This window comes from Aspergillus wentii, assembly GCF_001890725.1.
Source record: "Aspergillus wentii DTO 134E9 unplaced genomic scaffold ASPWEscaffold_3, whole genome shotgun sequence".
NCBI lineage: Eukaryota > Fungi > Ascomycota > Eurotiomycetes > Eurotiales > Aspergillaceae > Aspergillus > Aspergillus wentii.
The window spans coordinates 987,814-1,005,557 of record NW_024467834.1 but is presented as its reverse complement, the minus strand read 5'-3'; the positions used below and the strand labels follow the sequence as shown (position 1 = coordinate 1,005,557).

The following is a 17,744-nucleotide window of genomic DNA, read 5'->3' as shown; positions in this document are numbered from 1 at the left end:
ATGAATTGAATTGAACATTAAACACAATTAAGTGCGAAGTGTTACAAATCCCGGTGAAGAAGTGAGAGGATTTGCGGCTGGACCGTCCAGATGGGACGTTGATCCATCTTATCGCCTCGCGTACACTCTCCCCTCTATAACTATCCAGGCCAGCCCAGACACCTCCAGCCGGGCGGCTCGTTCCTTCGCCCGAAGTGGCGAAGATGGAAGTGGGTAGGGAGCCATGGATGGCCGAGGCTAGAGGATTCCATATTATATTCCGCAGTATAATAATTTTTTTTATGTAGGTGCTGTATAGAGATCCGTCTGACCGTAACCTAGGTAATAACCTTACTCAGTCTATGCAAAATGACAGCCTTAAACACCAGGCATCGCTTGGCATGAAATCTCTTCTGAGTTCTGTTGCATCTTCTCTATACCACCTCGCCCAGAATCTTCCAGTCTAGACCGTTATACCCCGGAAATCCAGGAAAATGGTTCCATATTCCCTTCCCCCTCCTGCCTACTAATGCAGCCTGTTGCTGCAGGCTAATGCACGCTGCTGCGAGCGCTAGGCAGGACGCGGTTAGCCCTGTTGATTAAGTTTGCCCCGTTCCATGGTTTCGCCCCCACCCCGGCGCCCAGCCAGTCTCGTCTGTCCCTGTTTGGAGGCCCCCCACTGGCCGCTCGTCTGGGTGGGTCCAAACTCTGATCGACGCTGCTCCATGGTTCGCTGGTATTTTTCCTGACAGCTCAACACCCGCCGCCTGTTCCATGCAGTCCTTGGATAGCCTGCCTGCCCTTTTCCCCGTTTCCCCCTCCTCCTGCTATATAACCCCTCTTCCTCCTCCTCGTTCCGGTCACTCTGTCTGGATATAAGATTATTGCACATATTTCTACTGAACATATATACCCCTTTACAAAATGGCCTCGCCAGATCTAGATCTGGATATCTCTCCTATCCCCCGTTCGAGGGAGGAGAACCAGGAACGGTGTGTTTTGCTGTTCCTCATTCTCAGTGTGCTCGGCTAACGGACCAGTGCTTTTATTGCTGCTTCTCGTCGCAAGGATCGCAGTCTGGATGCTCGTCTTGAATCCGCCAACCGGGCTTCGATGCTGCACAAGAAGCGCACCGGGAAATCTCTCTTCATCACCAAGGACATCGTTGAGAAAGAAGCCATGTACGAGGAGGTCGACGAGCGCTACCAGGAAAAGCGCATTCGCATGCTCCAGGCCCAAAACATGCAGATTGAAGAGCAACTGCACAGGCAACTGCTCGCGGCGTTTGCTGCTCGTTCCGGTCCTCGCCGGACGGCCAGCATGACTCCTCGTGGCTCGGTTGATAGCGGCGTGCGCAAGATGAGCCTCGATCTGTCGAGTGTGCGCTCCTCCTTTTCCGAGGGCATGCAGACTGGTCCCTTGACCAGCCCTATGCCTATGGGCAACCACCAGGGCTACGTCCTGTCTCCCTCGGCCACAGCCTACGACCCCAACCCTCAGTCCTCGTACATGTCCAGCATGGACACCCCGTCCGACTCGTTCTCCCAGATCCCTTCCTATGTCACCCAGCAGCAGACCACCCCAACATGGCAGCCCATGCGTCCATCCTGGGCGGGTTTCCAACCACCGCAGCAGCAGGCCCCGACCCCCTTTCGGGACCGTATGGCCTCTGCCCCCGAAATCTCGACTCATGGTTTGCCTTCTGTGTCTTACTCTCCCTCACCCACCTCAACTGCTACTCCTGCTGCTGCTACGGTGACGGCCAATCCCGTGCAGCACACGCGGGTCCGATCCGAACCGGGGAACATCACCACGATGCTACCCCCCAACTTCTCCATGCAAAGCTCCGGCGCTAGCTCACCCAAGATCGAAGGTTTCTCGACCGAAACCCTATCCACTCCAGAGCTCTGCCCAACGCCCAGCACTCCCCACTCGCCTACCTCGACGGCGCATGACACGGGAGTCCTGGACCTGGACAACCTGGGCAAGGAGGAAGGGATCCTCTTCTCGCATGAGGAGTTGGACCCAGACTTTGACGAGTTTAGTCGGTTTGCCTTTGGATTGGGGAACAACGCCGGTCAGGACCGCGAGGCGTTTGGGGGGTTTGATGAATTTGTTACGCTGGATGACTTTGCCGCTGTTGCATGATTTGATATGAGCTTGGATTCTTGATTGTTGGATTCTTGGATTGCTTGGGTGTATATTATTTAATTTTTTTTTTTTCTTTTCTTTTTGGAGGGTGGGATCTAATACCCAGGTTGGGCTTTGGAGTTATCTTTCTTTCTTTCTTTCTACTATCTACCTATCATCGTGTTGAATTGCTTGTTCATACTTTGTACAACATCACGAGAGATGAAATCCAATACTCAAAATTACCGACTCTACTCGCCTCCCTCTCACCATATAAACCATAACTCTACCCCGGAACAAAACCCTCCTCATCCACCAGACCTTCTGCAAGCGTAACTCACCTGGAAAGGTACCTTACCTACTGACTGCAACCTTCCCCCAGCCCCGCACTCTGATTGGCTCTCCCCCTCGTAAAATGACATGAAAAAAACAAACCAGAAATTATAAAACCAGTCATGTGAATGGAAATCGGGCACAGGCAGGCAGGGAAAAAAAAGTTAATCCTCCGTATTAACCGGCCTGACACTGGCTCGTCTGTCATTGCGATTAAGCTTCCAGTGGGGCGGGCTGTAAGGGTCCCGTCCAATGTGCGGGACGGATATGTAACGCTAAACTAAACCCTGCATGTAATGCACTGGCCAGGCGGACCCACCATAGCTGTTGAGTGGAGGCTAGACTGGATTGGGTTAGGCTGGACTGTGCTTTTGGCGAGAGAGTGCGAGATATCACTACTACTGGTAGATACAGATAGAGATACAGATACTAGATAAATAGATAGATAGATGATAGATAGACAGTTAAGAGATAGTTGACTATCATACTTGATTCTCTATCTACACATTACTATCTATCTATCTCTACTACTACATACCCAGTACTACATAGTACACTACAGAGCCAGATAGCACAGACCACCCCCACCCAAGGAACTTCATCGTCCCTCTTTACTGTTTGCATCCAACCTCAGGTCAGGCCCAGTTACAACTGTACATCTCGGGCTCTGCTTGATTTGATTTTATTTCATTTTCAATTAACTTTATTGATTCAGTCCATCTGTGAACATCATTTTACCAATCACTACAGTGCCTAAGTACACAGTGCCAGCAGCCGCATCTGGTTAGTTATACCATGCAGCGTTGGCTGGGTCTGTATCCCTTGGCCGTGAAGATTTTCTTTCCAAGGAATGCGAGTTGGCCGGGGAGATGGTTTCCGTGTCCCCTACATTGACCAGGGGAGGGGTCGGGGGGGATAATATCCAGGTTGAATGAATTCTGTTGAAGATGAGGCGAATTATGACGATGCTGTGTGATGCTGTGATGCGTGATTCCAAATCTCACCTCTCCTCTACAAATGTATTACCAGAGTGGGTTATGATCAACAGCCTGATTCATGATTCAACTCTCTCTCTGTCTTTCTTCTTACTTCTGTCTCTCTCTTACTACAACTGCAGCTGCCTCTTCAAGACCCCCTCATCCATGGTTCGATTCTCTCGTCCGTGGGATTATTTCATGGCGGTTGAAACCGCTTTTTCGCCACGATTCATCGCCGACTCTGGGCCGGCATTCCACCTACCAGTTGGGTTGATTTAGGCCTTCCCCAGGTTCAGGCGCGCAGCCTCTGATCGACTGGGCCAAGATCATCGAAACTCTATGTCAATGGCATAACTTATCAAACACATAATCAGGTTGACATTGGACTACTTAATCAGTAAGGAAAAAACGGCTCCACCGCGCGTCTACCATAGCACTTTGGGCCTCGAAGCTTATCCGGGAGATTCGTCATGGCAGCAACATCAAAAGGCAAAAAAAAGGCTATCCCAGACGTACTCATTCCCATTCTTCCTAGATCCGGGCGATTGGACCAGACTTAGCAAACCCCGACGTAAATTCACAAAAGTAAAAAAAATATCAAACGGTGAAAATCACGCAGATCATCATCCTCGACTGAACAGTTCCCGACCAATCTCTCCACTGCGTCGTACACTAATGCTCGAACTGCTGCTGCGTCGACGACGGCTCCGAGATTCTGCGGGGTCCGCTGGGCTTAGCCCGCTCGCCCGTGCGTGTAGATTCAAGATGTCTGTCAGGCTAACCACACCCAACAATCGCCCTGAAAGACGTGCCCCCGGCAACGCTGATGCTGGGATCGACGGTGCCACTGCATGAACCACGCCGGCGGGTGGTCCCGGGTGCGAAAATAGCGCTGTGTTGTATGTCTGTGCGGCTAGGTTCGGGTTACTGTGGTTGTGAGATGAACTGGGAGGGGAGTTGGGAGGGAGAGGTTCGGTATTCGATCCAGCATTCGTAGATACCAATGGAACGTGTAGCGTAGAGTGAGACGGTGTTGGGGGGCCCGAGTTGGAGGGTGACAGCGGATCTGTAACCCACAGCCTGTAGATCATTCAGTATACCTCTCTTCTTTCAATACCGTCGCTGCTTACCGGTGTGATTTGGTAGCTACCACCTTGGCCACTGTATGCGCAAGCGTCGAGCCTGGATTCACATGGAACACTGGGAAAGAGTCCTGGCCTTCTTCCAATCCGCGCGTCGAAAGTATCACGGAAATAAAATGCGTACACGTGTTGTACAAAAGAGGAAGTGACGATGACCGCGTCAGAAGCTGTTCCACGTAAGCATCTGGTAGCAGAGTCTTCCCATGCTACATACCTTCACATCAGTGGTGGAGATGTTGCCAACCACATTGAAATGATTATCAACAACCGCGACCGATGAAATCCCCTCATCGTTCATCAGCTGCAAAGCTTCACTCAAAAGTTTGTCGCCGCTATACACTCAATTAGACCTAACCCATTTATGCGCGAAAACAGCAACCTACTTGATCGAAATAACCTCGCGTGAGCCTATCCTCAAATCTCCAAGATGCTGCGGGTACAACTGATCAATCGCTGGAAAACAGCGACCGTTCTCCCACAGGAACTTGACCAGCCGGAACTGGCTGAAAATCCCAACCACTTCATTATTGTCATCGACCACTACAACACGATGAATACCGCCTCCAAATGTTTTGACTGCCGCCATCACACTGGCCGATGCCGGGAGGGTCGTCAACGGCTCTTTTTTGCCCAGATCCCTCACATCGCTCAGCGGTATCTTGCTTCCTTCTTTCGCTTTTCGCGCTAATTGCTCGTACGCTTCGATGCTTTCTTCGTTCGGCTGCGTCAATCCCGCTGCAAGGAGGAGGTATGCATTCAAATCCGAGTAGTCAAAGGTTCCCACGGCGGACTTGTCCTCGGGCTTCTCGCGGACTAGCAAGACAGGAATTCGCGATTCGATCAGGATCTATTTAAGCAACACCACATTAGCTCTAATTACTCTCTGGATCTCTTTGAAAAGCCATATGTTTACATTTGTCGCTTCCTCAATCCCCGTCTCGACCTCCACAAACTTCAAATCATCAGGGCTGACCAGCTCCCCAATGGAAATCTGTCTCCAGTCCCGACCGGCAAACGCCGGATTAACATGGTTCGGCGCCGGAGGATTGTCAATGAGGCTCTGGATTGCAGATTGGCCCAGCGACGGCTGTCGTCGTGACCGGGGCGATCCTGGCGTACGGAGACTCTCACTTAAGCTCTGTCGGTGCTGGTGATTCGAAGACGGGTGGGAGAGACGAGCGGGTTGGCTTCGTAGAGATGGAGAGCGAGAATCTGTGCTGGATCGAGGCGAAGCAGCACCTGATCCATTGGGGTTGTCTGCTACATCGAGACTCTGGCGTTCTGACATGGCTGGGTGGGGGTGAGCGGACAGTAGCTCTGCTCGAGTGGGGTAATCGTTGGGCAATAGAGAATAATATGAGAGGGCCAGTGAGCCAGTAAAGGCAACTGGAATCGCCGTGTTATCCTCAAGGCTGAATCCCGAACAACTATCTGAGCTCTGTGATCATGCTGTCAACGAGTGAAGGTTGCGATGTCCATAACGAAATGGGGGCGTTGCGGGGAGGGGAATCGGCGGTGTCTGGTTGGCGGGTGGCTGCGAGCCAATCAGCGTCTGCCATTTGCCTATCATGGCGTTGGCAAAGAAAAGCCAGGCACTGCTGTATACAAAGACAACGAGGGTGTTTTTTATCTAGTTTAATAACAGGAGATGTGGGATTGTTTATCCCGAGTCGAGCTGAGCACAGCCCTGCAAGGGTGTAAATATTGAAGCTGGCATGCTGTAGCATCTGCATTGGGTTACATCATCATGTCGATGATGTCAGTGGAATCAGAGAAAGTCTTGCAGGAGACATCGCAGGTCTTTTGCTTTACGGTCTTTCATCACGGGCCCTTTGGTCTTGGGCTTCTTTGCAGCTGTAGAAGCCAGCTTCTGCTTTTTCGTCGCTGGTTCTTGAGTAGAGTCCGCGTTCTTCTTTCGCTCCAGGTACACTGTGGATTGTTTTTTTCGTCTTGTCGGGTTGATTTGGCCTACTTGAAAGTCCAATATAGGAGTATCTCTCAGAGTGGGTTGATCCTGTGTCTCAATATCCATAAGGCTTGTCTTGTAACACTCGTAGAGCGTATCTGGCTCGGATGGATCTTCGTTACTTTTCTTCGGCTGGGATATGGTTGATACTTCCCATCCATCAAGTTCTATAGGGCCGTGTTTCACAAGAGAAGTGAAATGTGGACAGTCATGGGCAATAATCAATCGCAACGAAGGAAAGGCATCCATGTACCGCAACGCAACCTTTGAAAGATCCTCCTGGTTATATAACCTCAGCACACGAAGGTGGGAAAACGCCGCAGAGGTCTGTGCTAGCTCGCTCCAAGTCCGAACAATCCGATCACTCAGAGTAGCCCCAGCTGCATCGGTCTCTTCTGGGATAGTCGCGATTTGCGAGAGTGTAATGATCTCCAGGGCCACGAGATTCTTAATGCTAGCAATATCCACAAGTTCAGGGACCCTGGCAAATAAATTGGCCAGAGTCAATGCAACTCCCCAGCTTAGCGAATCACTCTTCACCAGACCGAGATAGTCTCGCATTGACATTTTAGGTCCTTCGATCTTCATTGAGCGGTACTGATTGATACCCCGGAAGTCGATTGGATAAGCTGTTGCGAATAGCTTCCACATGTAAACAGTCTGTTTCCTGCTTTTGCCCAAGCAGTCCCAAAGATAGCTTGCGATACGCCATGGTACGTTTGCGAATAGTTGAGGCGTCAAGTTTCTCTGGTCAGACAGCGTCTTTCTCATTGCAGAATGCTTCAGCGATGGTGAGCCAGCCTTGCTTCTGTTTTCCCATCCTTCCGTCAGAAAGGGGGATTCGTGTACCCAAGACGGGCCTTTTAACGATGCCAGAGTTGACATAATGGGTGCCTCTGTAGAGACCTGACCACTCTTTCGATCCAGTCGTCGAATGGACATTTAAGCACAATTGTTGAGATGAGTCCAGGAAGCGACGTCGAGCAATGACTGATCTTAGAATAACATCTCAACGTGGTTCACTTATCGATGCTGAATCCACAACATCAACAACTGGCATCTCAACTGCTTGATCATCAGCTCATTATATTCAGATAAAGTCAGTTTTCTGGATACATACCGACCGGCAATTGTTGAATCTGGCTACTTCTGTCCCTTGAAAGAATTCAACATTCTGCAGCATCGACCGATTCGGTTAGCGTCTCGATTAGCACCGAATAGGTAATTCGACACCTCAGGCATTCATTGTCCAGATAATGAGGCATTCCATCGTTCTGTCCTCGTTTGTCCCTGCCTTTTTGATGCTATAAATACACGAAAACTCGACTGTGTCTTGCTGCTCATTCTCCTTTTCCATCTCCTCCTATCACACAAGCACTGTTGCAAATCGTCATAAGCACGCAAATGACGGTGAAGAACATGACATATCCAGACCGCAATCTCCGCGATTTCAACCTAAACTTGGGCGGAATAGGCAGTCTGGTGCCTGGGCATACAGTAGCAGCCTGGGAAGAATGGCTTATGAGCTTGCCCCCCAACGATCGATGAGATGGATCCATTCTACCATCAACAACCCTCTCTCCACTTGAATAAAGACTACCGCGATTATATATATATATATATATATATATTACAATTTGGTTATCAATAACTACCATGTCTTGTAAGTGATTCAGACTATAATACACAGTTCACATGCTAACTATTCAGGCACCATTACATGCGAAGAAGTGACGGTGGGGGATAAGGGCGCAAAGCCCCCCCCCTGGGTGTGTATCGAGGCCAACTGGGATCCGACATTCCTGGATCTCACGGCTTCCCTTGAGCAGATGAAACTGAACGGTGAATTATCGTTCAAGTTGGTCGACACATGTGCTGGTGTAGCAGAGCTTGTTGAGGCCCTCACCGACTTGCCAGTCAGCCCACCATCCTTGTATGTTGACTTGGAAGGGGTGAATCTCTCGAGACACGGCACTGTGTCCATTCTGCAGATTTATGTCCTCCCCCAAGACCAGTCCTATCTGGTCGACGTTTATACTCTTGGGGGAGAAGCCTTCTCAACAAAGGCTCCCAACGGCCGAACCCTTCGGGACATCTTGGAATCCCCGACCATTCCCAAGGTGTTCTTTGATGTGCGTAACGATTCGGACGCACTCTACGGCAACTTCGGGGTCAATTTGGGAGGCGTACAGGACCTCCAGCTCATGGAACTTGCAACTCGCAGGTTCTCCAGAAGATATGTCAGCGGACTGGCAAAATGCATCGAGAGAGATGCTATCATGCCATTCGCGAAGAGACAGCTTTGGAAAGCTGCCAAAGAAAAGGGATTGGATTTGTATGCTCCCCAACGTGGGGGGAGCTTTGAAGTCTTCAATGCCCGCCCACTCTCCGACGATCTTGCCTTGTACTGCGTGCAAGATGTTCGGTCTTTGCCAGATCTCTGGGAGACATATCACCGGAGAATGACCCCAGCATGGGCGGCGATGGTTGAGAAGACGGTCAGGGATAGGATCGCCGAGTCACAGTCGGCGAGCTACGAATCAAATGGGAGCCAAAAGGCCTTGGCACCTCAAGGGTGGTTCAAGTTGCGGTGATGGAGGATCTGTATATAGCGTTGGTGTTTTGGAGTTACTGTTTTGGCCTGGTGTCTATCTGTTGGGTATTGCACAAAGCATGCATATATTACAGGAATGTAGATAATATAATAATCTCTTCGGAATATCAAATGAAAGAGATGCAAATACTGTCAATATCTTCCAATCCTATAGTCCTGAGACGCACAGCCACATCGGCAAACCATACCGTGGCTGTGCTATAGTATTCACGGCCGTAGTCAAGAATATTTCATCATCCCTCTTGCAATTCATCCTCATTGAAGATCGTCAGAATGTCATACTAAAGAAGTGCTAAATATACTTGTTGGTAATACCAGACAATGCTCTGTATAATCTCTGTCAATGCCAGCATTGCATTTCTACATGCAGGTACTATGGCTGATAGCCATGCCTACATCCTGTGGTGTTACCCTGCAGATAACCCTGTCATTCGACGGGATCATTCGAGTCGTCTGTTTTTTCTTCTTCCAATCTATCTTGATATTATCCACCGCGACTTTCACTCCTCATGTTTATGAAATTTACAGAATTACTCCATTGGACTTTTGCGGGTGATGGTGAGAAATTTTTGCGAATACCAGCAGTCACAGACTGTCTAGTTTGATGAGACGGAGATTGGCAAAACATTTGCTAAAATCGGATGAGTGCCCGAGTGGTTAAGGGGAGGGCCTTAAGATCCCTTGGTCATCGACCGCGCGCGTTCGAACCGCGTCTCATCCAACGATTCTTTTTTTTACTTTTACTTTTTTAGTTCTATCGACTAACTAATAGATGGATTTAATTTGTTAACTCTTCTTTTATTTTGTTTTGTTTTATTGGTTGATTTTATCTGCTTAACAGACATATGGACATGGTCTTTAACCAAAATCGCCCCATCAAATCCTCACTGACTACGTTCGAGATGCTGGTTGGGCTTATCGAATGCATAGAATCGGTTCTTCGTGCAACCAGGACAGGCGTAGAGTAGCGCCTAGTCGGGATAATGATGTGAAAAGGGGGTTCTTTCGAATTGTTGACTGACCCGCAGTATTGACAGTCGGTGAATTGCCTGTTGGGAGCGATAGATATTGCTCCATGATAGCGAGACATTCTGTGCCCGAAAGAGATCGACGGGAAGTGTTCTTTCTCTCAGAGAAAGTGTTCGAAGGTGACGACAATATGTCTAGTCTTTATCCCGGAATGCTGTCACCAGGACCAGCAGGGAAACGCCAAAGTATAGATGTGTGAACCCGAAAGATATGGAAAATAAGGCGACAGACGACCCTGCGTCATTTGTATTTGGCGTTAAATCATGATTCAGCCACAATATCCCGTCGTGAATCTATTGGGACTCGGCACAGTCAAGAGACGATGGCGGATCGGCATCGATTGGGCACGATCTCTCCCAGAGTCAGAGTCATGGTGTGCATGGCATCGTGGACAGGCCACCAGGCGATGTGTTGGCCAGGAATGAGTAAAGGAATGAGCGGATGTTCGGTAAATGAAAGGATTGACATTGGTGTATGTTGGAGACGGTGCCTGGTCTCTTTTCGGGGAGGGAGTCCTGAATGAACGTCGTGGAGGAGAAGACTGAAGGAGAGTAAGCTCGCTGCTGAATTGGCACTGCATTTTGAGAAAGAAAAGAAATAGAGAGACTGTTTTCTGAGGGAATGGGATGCTGTGATGACAACTCGAGGGTTGTATCCAACACTTTATAGAAGAGTTTCGATCGATCCAACTGAGTCAGGAGAATTCGATCCCCCTACAAGGGAGAGATCATGACGAATCGCATCGTCATCAGATCTTCGAATTGGAGATCTCAAATATAAGGTCGATGAAAATAACCCCCGATGGTTGCCACAGAGCAAGGGGATGATACTGGTCTGATCCAGACACAAGTGCAAAGCCACAAAGTGCCAGGCAGTAGCAAGAAGAAATACGTATCTTTGCCTTAAAAACCAATAAATGACAAGTGCCAAAGCAAGGAAGATCGATCTAAAAAGCATTCATTCACTGGATCTGGCTGAAGCTGAAGATAACCCGGCAGAGTGATCCAGGAGAGAGAGAAAGGTCGAGGGGCTCACTTGTTCTGCCCTTCGTCTCCTCCCTCTCTTCTCCTTCAACCCTTCAACTTCAACCAACGCAAGACAATCCATCAAATGACCAAATTTCATCATTTATCTCTGCTGTTAGCCTCACAGGGTATTTGAATATTGAATGTTATCATCATATGAAGTCTCTGGAATGCTAGAGACATCGTGGGCGAGGCAGACGATATCATCCTCCGACCCCGATCCCTTCTTGAGGCTCGTCGTCAGCAATCATTTATTTTTCTATTTTTGAATGTGATATCAATCTATTTCTTTCCTTTCTCTTTCCATTTTTAAAAGAATGACGACACCATACACGGTATCTTCATTGGTGCAGAAGGCAGCAACCAACACCGACATGGCTGAGCTCCGCGCCCTACGACAGAATAATTACTGCCGTTTCTTTTTAGCTTGCTCGGTTGTCATCAATGCCGATCTGATCAATACATAACTCAATGGGTCAAGCCTCGGGTGACCAGGCGTTGCGATAAAGCCCGGTCACAAGCACCTCCAGGATGACTTGAGAACCCCTGACGCCAAGCGATGGGTTACTTATTGCCCAGATACATCAAGCCGATACAGAACTTGCAGGTTGCCTGCTCCCAGGGCAAAGGGTGATCGTTCAAGAGCTAGCCAAGCGTTCTATCTCATTGGCTCTGTTCGTCTGACTCGTCCAAATGATGTGTAATTTGGATCAAATGAAATCACTGCCCCGTGGCTTTGAAGCCGATATAATGGCGGTCTGACAGGCCTGTGAAATCAGGCGCTCCACCGAGGGGCCGACTAAGAGCCTTATGAAAATGCATACGAGGGGAAGGTGCGTGGGGCAAAGCGTAACAGGTTGATGATTGTCGTTGCATTATTGCATAGATACTTAAGACCTGTTCGTTGACCTTGGACCTTTTTTAGCATCGATCGCTTTTTCACCTCCCCACCAAATCTGATCTCATTGAATACTTCCAAAACCACATCAACAGCTATATTCTATGCAAAACCGTCACAGGTGAAGACAGGAACCAGCAATGAATTCGCCTCATCCAGAGATCGAGAAAGATACTGCCACAAGCAAACTTGGGTGGCTATCTCGTCCATGGAAAGGAATAGGGTCGAGTAGTATCATTCTACATTTCGTCAGCTCCTTGTTGGGATGGAACCAACCCTCGATACAAGTCGCAGAGCCCAGTCAGAATACTGTCTGGTTGCTCGATAACACCGCTTATCGGCGCCCATCTTCCAATTCGACAAAGCAGTCATGGCATGTAGAGGTCATTGCATGCGTCTTTGAGAAACATGGCCGGAAGGACATTAGTAAATTCGTCGCAACAGTTGCCGACCTCATCGGACTTGACGGCGAAGTGGGCACCGAGAAAGAGATACGCCAGCGAATAGCACAAAGATTACGCCCATTCCTAGATCAAATTGAGCCAGCACATGTGATGACCATGGAGATACCACTGCCCAATAACACCATTCAGATCCACCCGATCGGTCCCACTGAAAAAAGCGGCATCAGTAGTCAGGATGTGTCCCTAGGCAGTCAGCATATTAAAGATGGTACCAAAGTCCAGCCGTATCTCCGGGGCTGGGATGAGACCATATCGATGGATACTATCTTTGCCGCCCCAGAAGGCTGGATGGTCATATCAGATATCGATGATACCATCAAGCATACCATGACTTCAGTACCGACCGGTATTCTTCGCACAACCTTTGCCGAAGAAGCAAGGCCTATACGCGGAATGCCCGAACTGTACTCTCATATCCAGAACGAGCTGGCACCGGCGTGGTTCTACCTATCAGCCTCGCCATACAATCTGTATCCCTTCTTGCGTGAATTCCTGCATACACAGTACCTTGCCGGCACTTTGATTCTGCGGGATTCTTCTTGGATGGACTTTAGTGGATTCATAAAGTCATACACGGAAAACACCCAGGAATATAAAGTGAGCCGCATGGAAAAGATTCATAGTTGGCTCCCTCAGCGACGGGTACTTTGCATCGGTGACTCGACTCAGAAGGACCCTGAGGCTTATGCAGAGGTATACAAGAAGTACCCTGGTTGGATACAAGCCATTTTCATCAGGAAAGTAACCGATGTTCCTCGGATGGAGAAACAAAATGCACCCGAGAGATTTGAGACTGCTTTCAAAGGTATTCCGGCACATATTTGGAAAGTATTTGAACAGCCGGAGGAGATACACAACCTGGTGGATAATCTGGGTATTGGAAATTAAGGCTCTTTGCCTTGATGAAGCAATTTGGTATGATCTTCATGATCGGAATGATTTTGGCGTTGTTTTAATGATTGCAAGCCAATGCTTGCTATGAATAATGGACCTGCAACTCGCAAGAGCACATTGTTTCAGTTTGTATGATTAGATGCTTATGAATAATTGGTTACTAGAGATATTAATATGGTGAGTCGCATATCACATGACGTCGCTAATATGAGCTCAGATATACGTCAACAAGAAGACATCCAAATATCATACCAGATATTCAATTGCTTCTCACATCAATAGCTTTTAGGTCTTGCAAAAAGAACTCATCAATTGGGATTCGACCAAAATAGCTGTTTATAGGAAACATTCCGAGTCAAAATGAAGCCCGCAAAACCCCAGTCTGCCACCATGGACGAGCAAACATTCATCCCAGATACAATGAGGGCTCTATACTACTCACCACCTCCTACAGCGACCACTGACATTATGACTGTGGATGGCCCCAACATCCCGTCTAAACTGATATTCGACACCGACTTTCCAACTCCCAAACCATCACCGAGTCAATATCTCATCAAAGTCCTGACAGCAGCCTTCTCCCACGACGAGTTGAGGATAGCCAGGAGTCTCAATCCAACCAAATCAGTCCCCCAGATCCCTTTGCACAACATCTGCGGCACAGTCATCAGCACACCCACACAAGATCACTGGAACGAAGAAGGCCCCAAGTTCAAAGTCGACGACATCGTTTTCGGCCTGATAAGCCGTACCCGCGATGGTGCGGCAGCAGACTACGTCCTCGCAACCGAGGACGAACTCGCCAGAAAGCCCAAAAACATCTCCGCAGCAGAAGCAGCCACGATACCTACCCCGGCCCTAACAGCCTGGCAAGCCCTCTTCGATTACTCTGGATTCGACCAAACCCAAACAGTAAGCGGCCATTTCCGCTTCCTCGTCACAAACGCCTACGACAGCGAAGTCGGTCGCCAGGCTATCCAGCTCCTCAGATCCCGCACGATATTTCCGCACGCTCGGCCCTGGATCTGCGCGACTTGTTCCTCAGCTGAGCATGAGAAAATCCTCCGTACCGAGTCACACGTCAACGAAGTCATCGTCGCCCCGCTCCCGTTATCAGAAGACTTTGACCTCGCGGCCGTCTTCCGCGATCATTGCTGGAAGCACGTCGACATCGTCATCGACTGTGTAGGCGGGAAGATGTTCCAACAAGCACATTCCCCGAACGTAGTCAAACCCGACGGCGTGGTCTTAACAGCCGTCGACCCAACGCCCGCTCAGACGGAGAGAAATACGATCGATGACACCCAGTCGAGGAAGAAAGGGCTGTTAAGCCGGTTTATCGCCGTGAGGCCGGACGGGGAGGGACTGAGTCGGATTGCGATGCTGGTTGAGGAAAATATCCTCCGAGGACGAGTGGAGAGCATCGTGGATCTGGTGAACGGGCCGGATATATTATCTGCTGGAGCTGCTGGGGCGGCTGGGGGAAGGAGAGGAGAGATGATGGTTTTTAGGGTGAACCCATAATATCATAAGTTGTGTCTGCTGTTGTTCATGGTCGGCGTATACAGCAGTGCTAGACAATATCCTCATTCGAAAAGACCCCAATATTGATACTCACTCACGAATAATATTCAAATTTAAATAAATAAGAAAACATGTTCAGAAAGAAAAGAAGAAGTCAAAGACAAATAACATAACTCGATTCAGACAAGTGGCATGAAATGGATCTAGACATAAATAAGCCCAGTACAATGCATTCATTCATTCACTCAGATAAAAGAACGCAAAGACCAGCGAAGAGAAGTAGGGGGGAGAAAACATATCAAGAAGAAAGATTCATTAGAATAAAAAGGGACATAGATGGTAAGAGTAATGAAAAAGGACCAGAAGAGAAGAAAAAGTCGAATCTGTCTGCTGATTGGGGCAAATTCCCTACTGCTCTTGCTTGTTCTTCGATATGCCTCAAACCAGTTGGGCTTTATGGTCACACCAGACCAGGCCATATCCCTCGAGGGGTCGAGAAGGGTTATTGCGTTTTTTTATGTTTGCCTCCTTCTCATACCTGGCTGTGGACAGGCTTCATGTCGTGCACAGCTCTGAAAAATACACATGGCCGGACCCTTCTTGTGCCTTTCTTTTTAGTTAATCGCAAAGAGAATGGGTACTAAGGAGGAATCGAAAACAAACAAAGGCGGGGGGGGAAGAAAAAAAAAATAGAGAGAAAAAGCTGATAATCAGATCGATAGAGATCAACGATAAACTTCTTGTACAATGGTAAGTTTTTTTTGAGACAATCGGGTTCATATAATAAACGTTGCACCCGATTTCAGCCCATATGCTGTCGAACTACATCAAGAAAGATATTGGAAAACTCTCATCATCATCGGAATATGAGAGAATCATCACAAGGAAAAGTAAAACGGCCGATGAAAGGGTGCAAGAGGAATATATTAAAACAGCGACATGTACAGCCGCTAAAGTAAGGAATCAAGTCTGGTGAATACGCTCAAACATGCTGCAACGATCTGGTAGGAAGTTAGCATTAGGGACAGGTGCGGGGAAGATATAGAAGAAAGCATACCTCCATCTGAAGTTCTCTATCGCCGGCCTTGTTGACCTCGTCGTTGACGGCCTGCGCCAGGTTGGCACCAATCGCTTGCGAGCCACCGGTCCTCCGTGCAAACGGCCACTGAGAGTACTCTGCCAACAATTCGTCAACCTGCGCAAAGGCTCTCTCCCGAGCCTCGTGGCTCATAGTGACCAAAGCGTTCTCCAACACATTGGCCGCATATGCCGCGCACACCATGGTGATTGTCCGGAGATACCTGAAATCAACGTCCTCGGGAAGCCATGTGTTGGGAGGGAGGATAACGGTGCGATTGCTGCAGACGTTGCGCACTCGGCGGTGGAGGTCATCTTTCGCGCCCCCATCAGCGACGGGGTGGGTGGCCATGTCGAAGAGGAGGAAGTTGCGTTTCTCGGTGCGAAGAATGCCCTTGTCGACAAGACCCTTGGCAAGACGTTCACGTACTTGCTTGAGCTGATAGCCAATCTTCATCAGGTTCCATGTTTCGCCTGAACGGACGCGTGTCCAAGTCAGCCCAAACTCTCCAATGATTTATCACGAACAATCAATCATTTCCATACCACTCATCAGATCAATCCACGAGTTAACGCTCATCTTCTCACTCGACTTCATCATTTTCAGCGCCTCGTCCAGCAAGACCTCCCCTGTCAATGTATCGTCGACGACTTCAATCACGCGATCGGCCAGTGGGAACCGTCGTCGGGAGGAATCTTTTTGCATGCTTATTCGGCCACGAAGCGCCAACTCGATGACGATGCATCCTCGAAGGGCATAAGAGATGTTTTCGTTCCAGAAAGATAGATAACCCTAGAAACCGTAGAGATCCAATGAGTCAGTGACGAACTTGTCGCATGCGCAATTCATTCCGTTTCGGGCAACAGGAAAGAAGAGAGAGCCCACCTGTTTGTCCTTCAATCCAAGCAGTAGTACATCCTCCATCAGAGTCAGCTTGGGCTGCTTGCTCCGTTCCTGGCTCTCGCTGAGGTCCCGAGGGTCGAACGCGATCTTATGGCCATTTTCTCCACTTGTAAACGACGTTTCAGGTCCTCGATTATCGAGCGCGGAACCATTTCGAGACACGGGGGAGGAGACTCTGCTGTCGTCGTTGTCTTCGCCAGCGACTCGACCGCCACCACCTCTTCGGCGAGTCAAGCCCCCGGCAGAGGCCATGAGGATGTCGGAGGTTATAAAAGGTGGATCGGGAGGTGTGAGAAAGAGGGGAAGGGTAGTCGGAATAGACAGAGGACAGAAATCGGGACTTAGATCGGGATCGAGAGCGACATGGAACTAAGAACCTTTTCTTTTCTTTTTTCTGTTCTTTTTTTGGTTGAGGTTGAGGGGAAGACGATGGGAGGCTGAAAAGCAGAGGCTGTGTAGACCGAAAGTTTGGGTTGGTTTCGTTTGCTGGGCGGGAAATTGTCAGGGGGGAGAGGGACGAGATAATAAAAGGACACGGGGAAAGATGGAGAAACACGAGACGAAGCAGCGCGGAGGAGGGGATCTGGGGCGATGTTTGATGGACCGCCCAAGGACGAATGAAGCCAGACAAAGAGGGCGTTGAGTCTGATCTGATGGTTGAAGTCCACGAGGCTCTCGTGCCTGTCCAGCCCGAACGATTATCTCTCTTGGATCAACGTTCGCTAAGGAATCCAAGGCTGGCTGGCCTAGCGCTGCGACGCTGACGGCACGTCCGACAACGGAATTGT

At 49.1% G+C, this 17,744-nt stretch overlaps 6 protein-coding genes and 1 non-coding gene across 7 annotated transcripts; 4 read left to right on the top strand and 3 right to left on the bottom strand.

The window, feature by feature from the left end:
- Nucleotides 1-831: 831 nt before the first annotated feature.
- On the top strand, nt 832-2,210 carry ASPWEDRAFT_38290 (uncharacterized protein). The gene is made up of 2 exons (XM_040834859.1): nt 832-971; nt 1,020-2,210. Exons 1-2 carry the CDS (start codon nt 904-906, stop codon nt 2,125-2,127), a joined length of 1,176 nt encoding a protein of 391 aa, XP_040690357.1. The 5' UTR covers nt 832-903; the 3' UTR covers nt 2,128-2,210.
- A 1,552-nt stretch (nt 2,211-3,762) lies between these two features.
- Nucleotides 3,763-5,940, bottom strand: ASPWEDRAFT_417786 (CBS domain-containing protein). Its single transcript, XM_040835645.1, has 5 exons — nt 5,475-5,940; nt 4,945-5,408; nt 4,776-4,893; nt 4,550-4,728; nt 3,763-4,499 (listed from the first exon to the last, which is right to left on the bottom strand). The coding sequence occupies exons 1-5, from the start codon at nt 5,847-5,849 to the stop codon at nt 4,043-4,045; spliced, it is 1,593 nt and encodes a 530-aa protein (XP_040690356.1). The 5' UTR covers nt 5,850-5,940; the 3' UTR covers nt 3,763-4,042.
- Nucleotides 5,941-6,264: 324 nt separating this feature from the next.
- Nucleotides 6,265-7,695, bottom strand: ASPWEDRAFT_417790 (uncharacterized protein). Its single transcript, XM_040835646.1, has 2 exons — nt 7,648-7,695; nt 6,265-7,592 (listed from the first exon to the last, which is right to left on the bottom strand). Exon 2 carries the CDS (start codon nt 7,467-7,469, stop codon nt 6,330-6,332), a length of 1,140 nt encoding a protein of 379 aa, XP_040690355.1. The 5' UTR covers nt 7,470-7,592; nt 7,648-7,695; the 3' UTR covers nt 6,265-6,329.
- Nucleotides 7,696-7,843: 148 nt separating this feature from the next.
- On the top strand, nt 7,844-9,275 carry ASPWEDRAFT_152340 (uncharacterized protein). The gene is made up of 2 exons (XM_040829625.1): nt 7,844-8,190; nt 8,238-9,275. The coding sequence occupies exons 1-2, from the start codon at nt 8,184-8,186 to the stop codon at nt 9,119-9,121; spliced, it is 891 nt and encodes a 296-aa protein (XP_040690354.1). The 5' UTR covers nt 7,844-8,183; the 3' UTR covers nt 9,122-9,275.
- A 505-nt stretch (nt 9,276-9,780) lies between these two features.
- ASPWEDRAFT_t107 lies at nt 9,781-9,862 on the top strand. Its single transcript has one exon. It is a non-coding gene; the product is annotated as a tRNA-Leu (tRNA).
- A 2,371-nt stretch (nt 9,863-12,233) lies between these two features.
- On the top strand, nt 12,234-14,975 carry ASPWEDRAFT_106996 (uncharacterized protein; the record flags this gene model as incomplete). The annotated part of the gene is made up of 2 exons (XM_040827852.1): nt 12,234-13,385; nt 13,818-14,975. The coding sequence occupies 2 exons, from the start codon at nt 12,234-12,236 to the stop codon at nt 14,973-14,975; spliced, it is 2,310 nt and encodes a 769-aa protein (XP_040690353.1).
- A 950-nt stretch (nt 14,976-15,925) lies between these two features.
- ASPWEDRAFT_26134 (GOLPH3/VPS74 family protein) lies at nt 15,926-17,208 on the bottom strand (the record flags this gene model as incomplete). Its single annotated transcript, XM_040832813.1, has 4 exons — nt 15,926-15,976; nt 16,033-16,526; nt 16,599-16,845; nt 16,939-17,208. The coding sequence occupies 4 exons, from the start codon at nt 17,206-17,208 to the stop codon at nt 15,926-15,928; spliced, it is 1,062 nt and encodes a 353-aa protein (XP_040690352.1).
- Nucleotides 17,209-17,744: the final 536 nt, after the last annotated feature.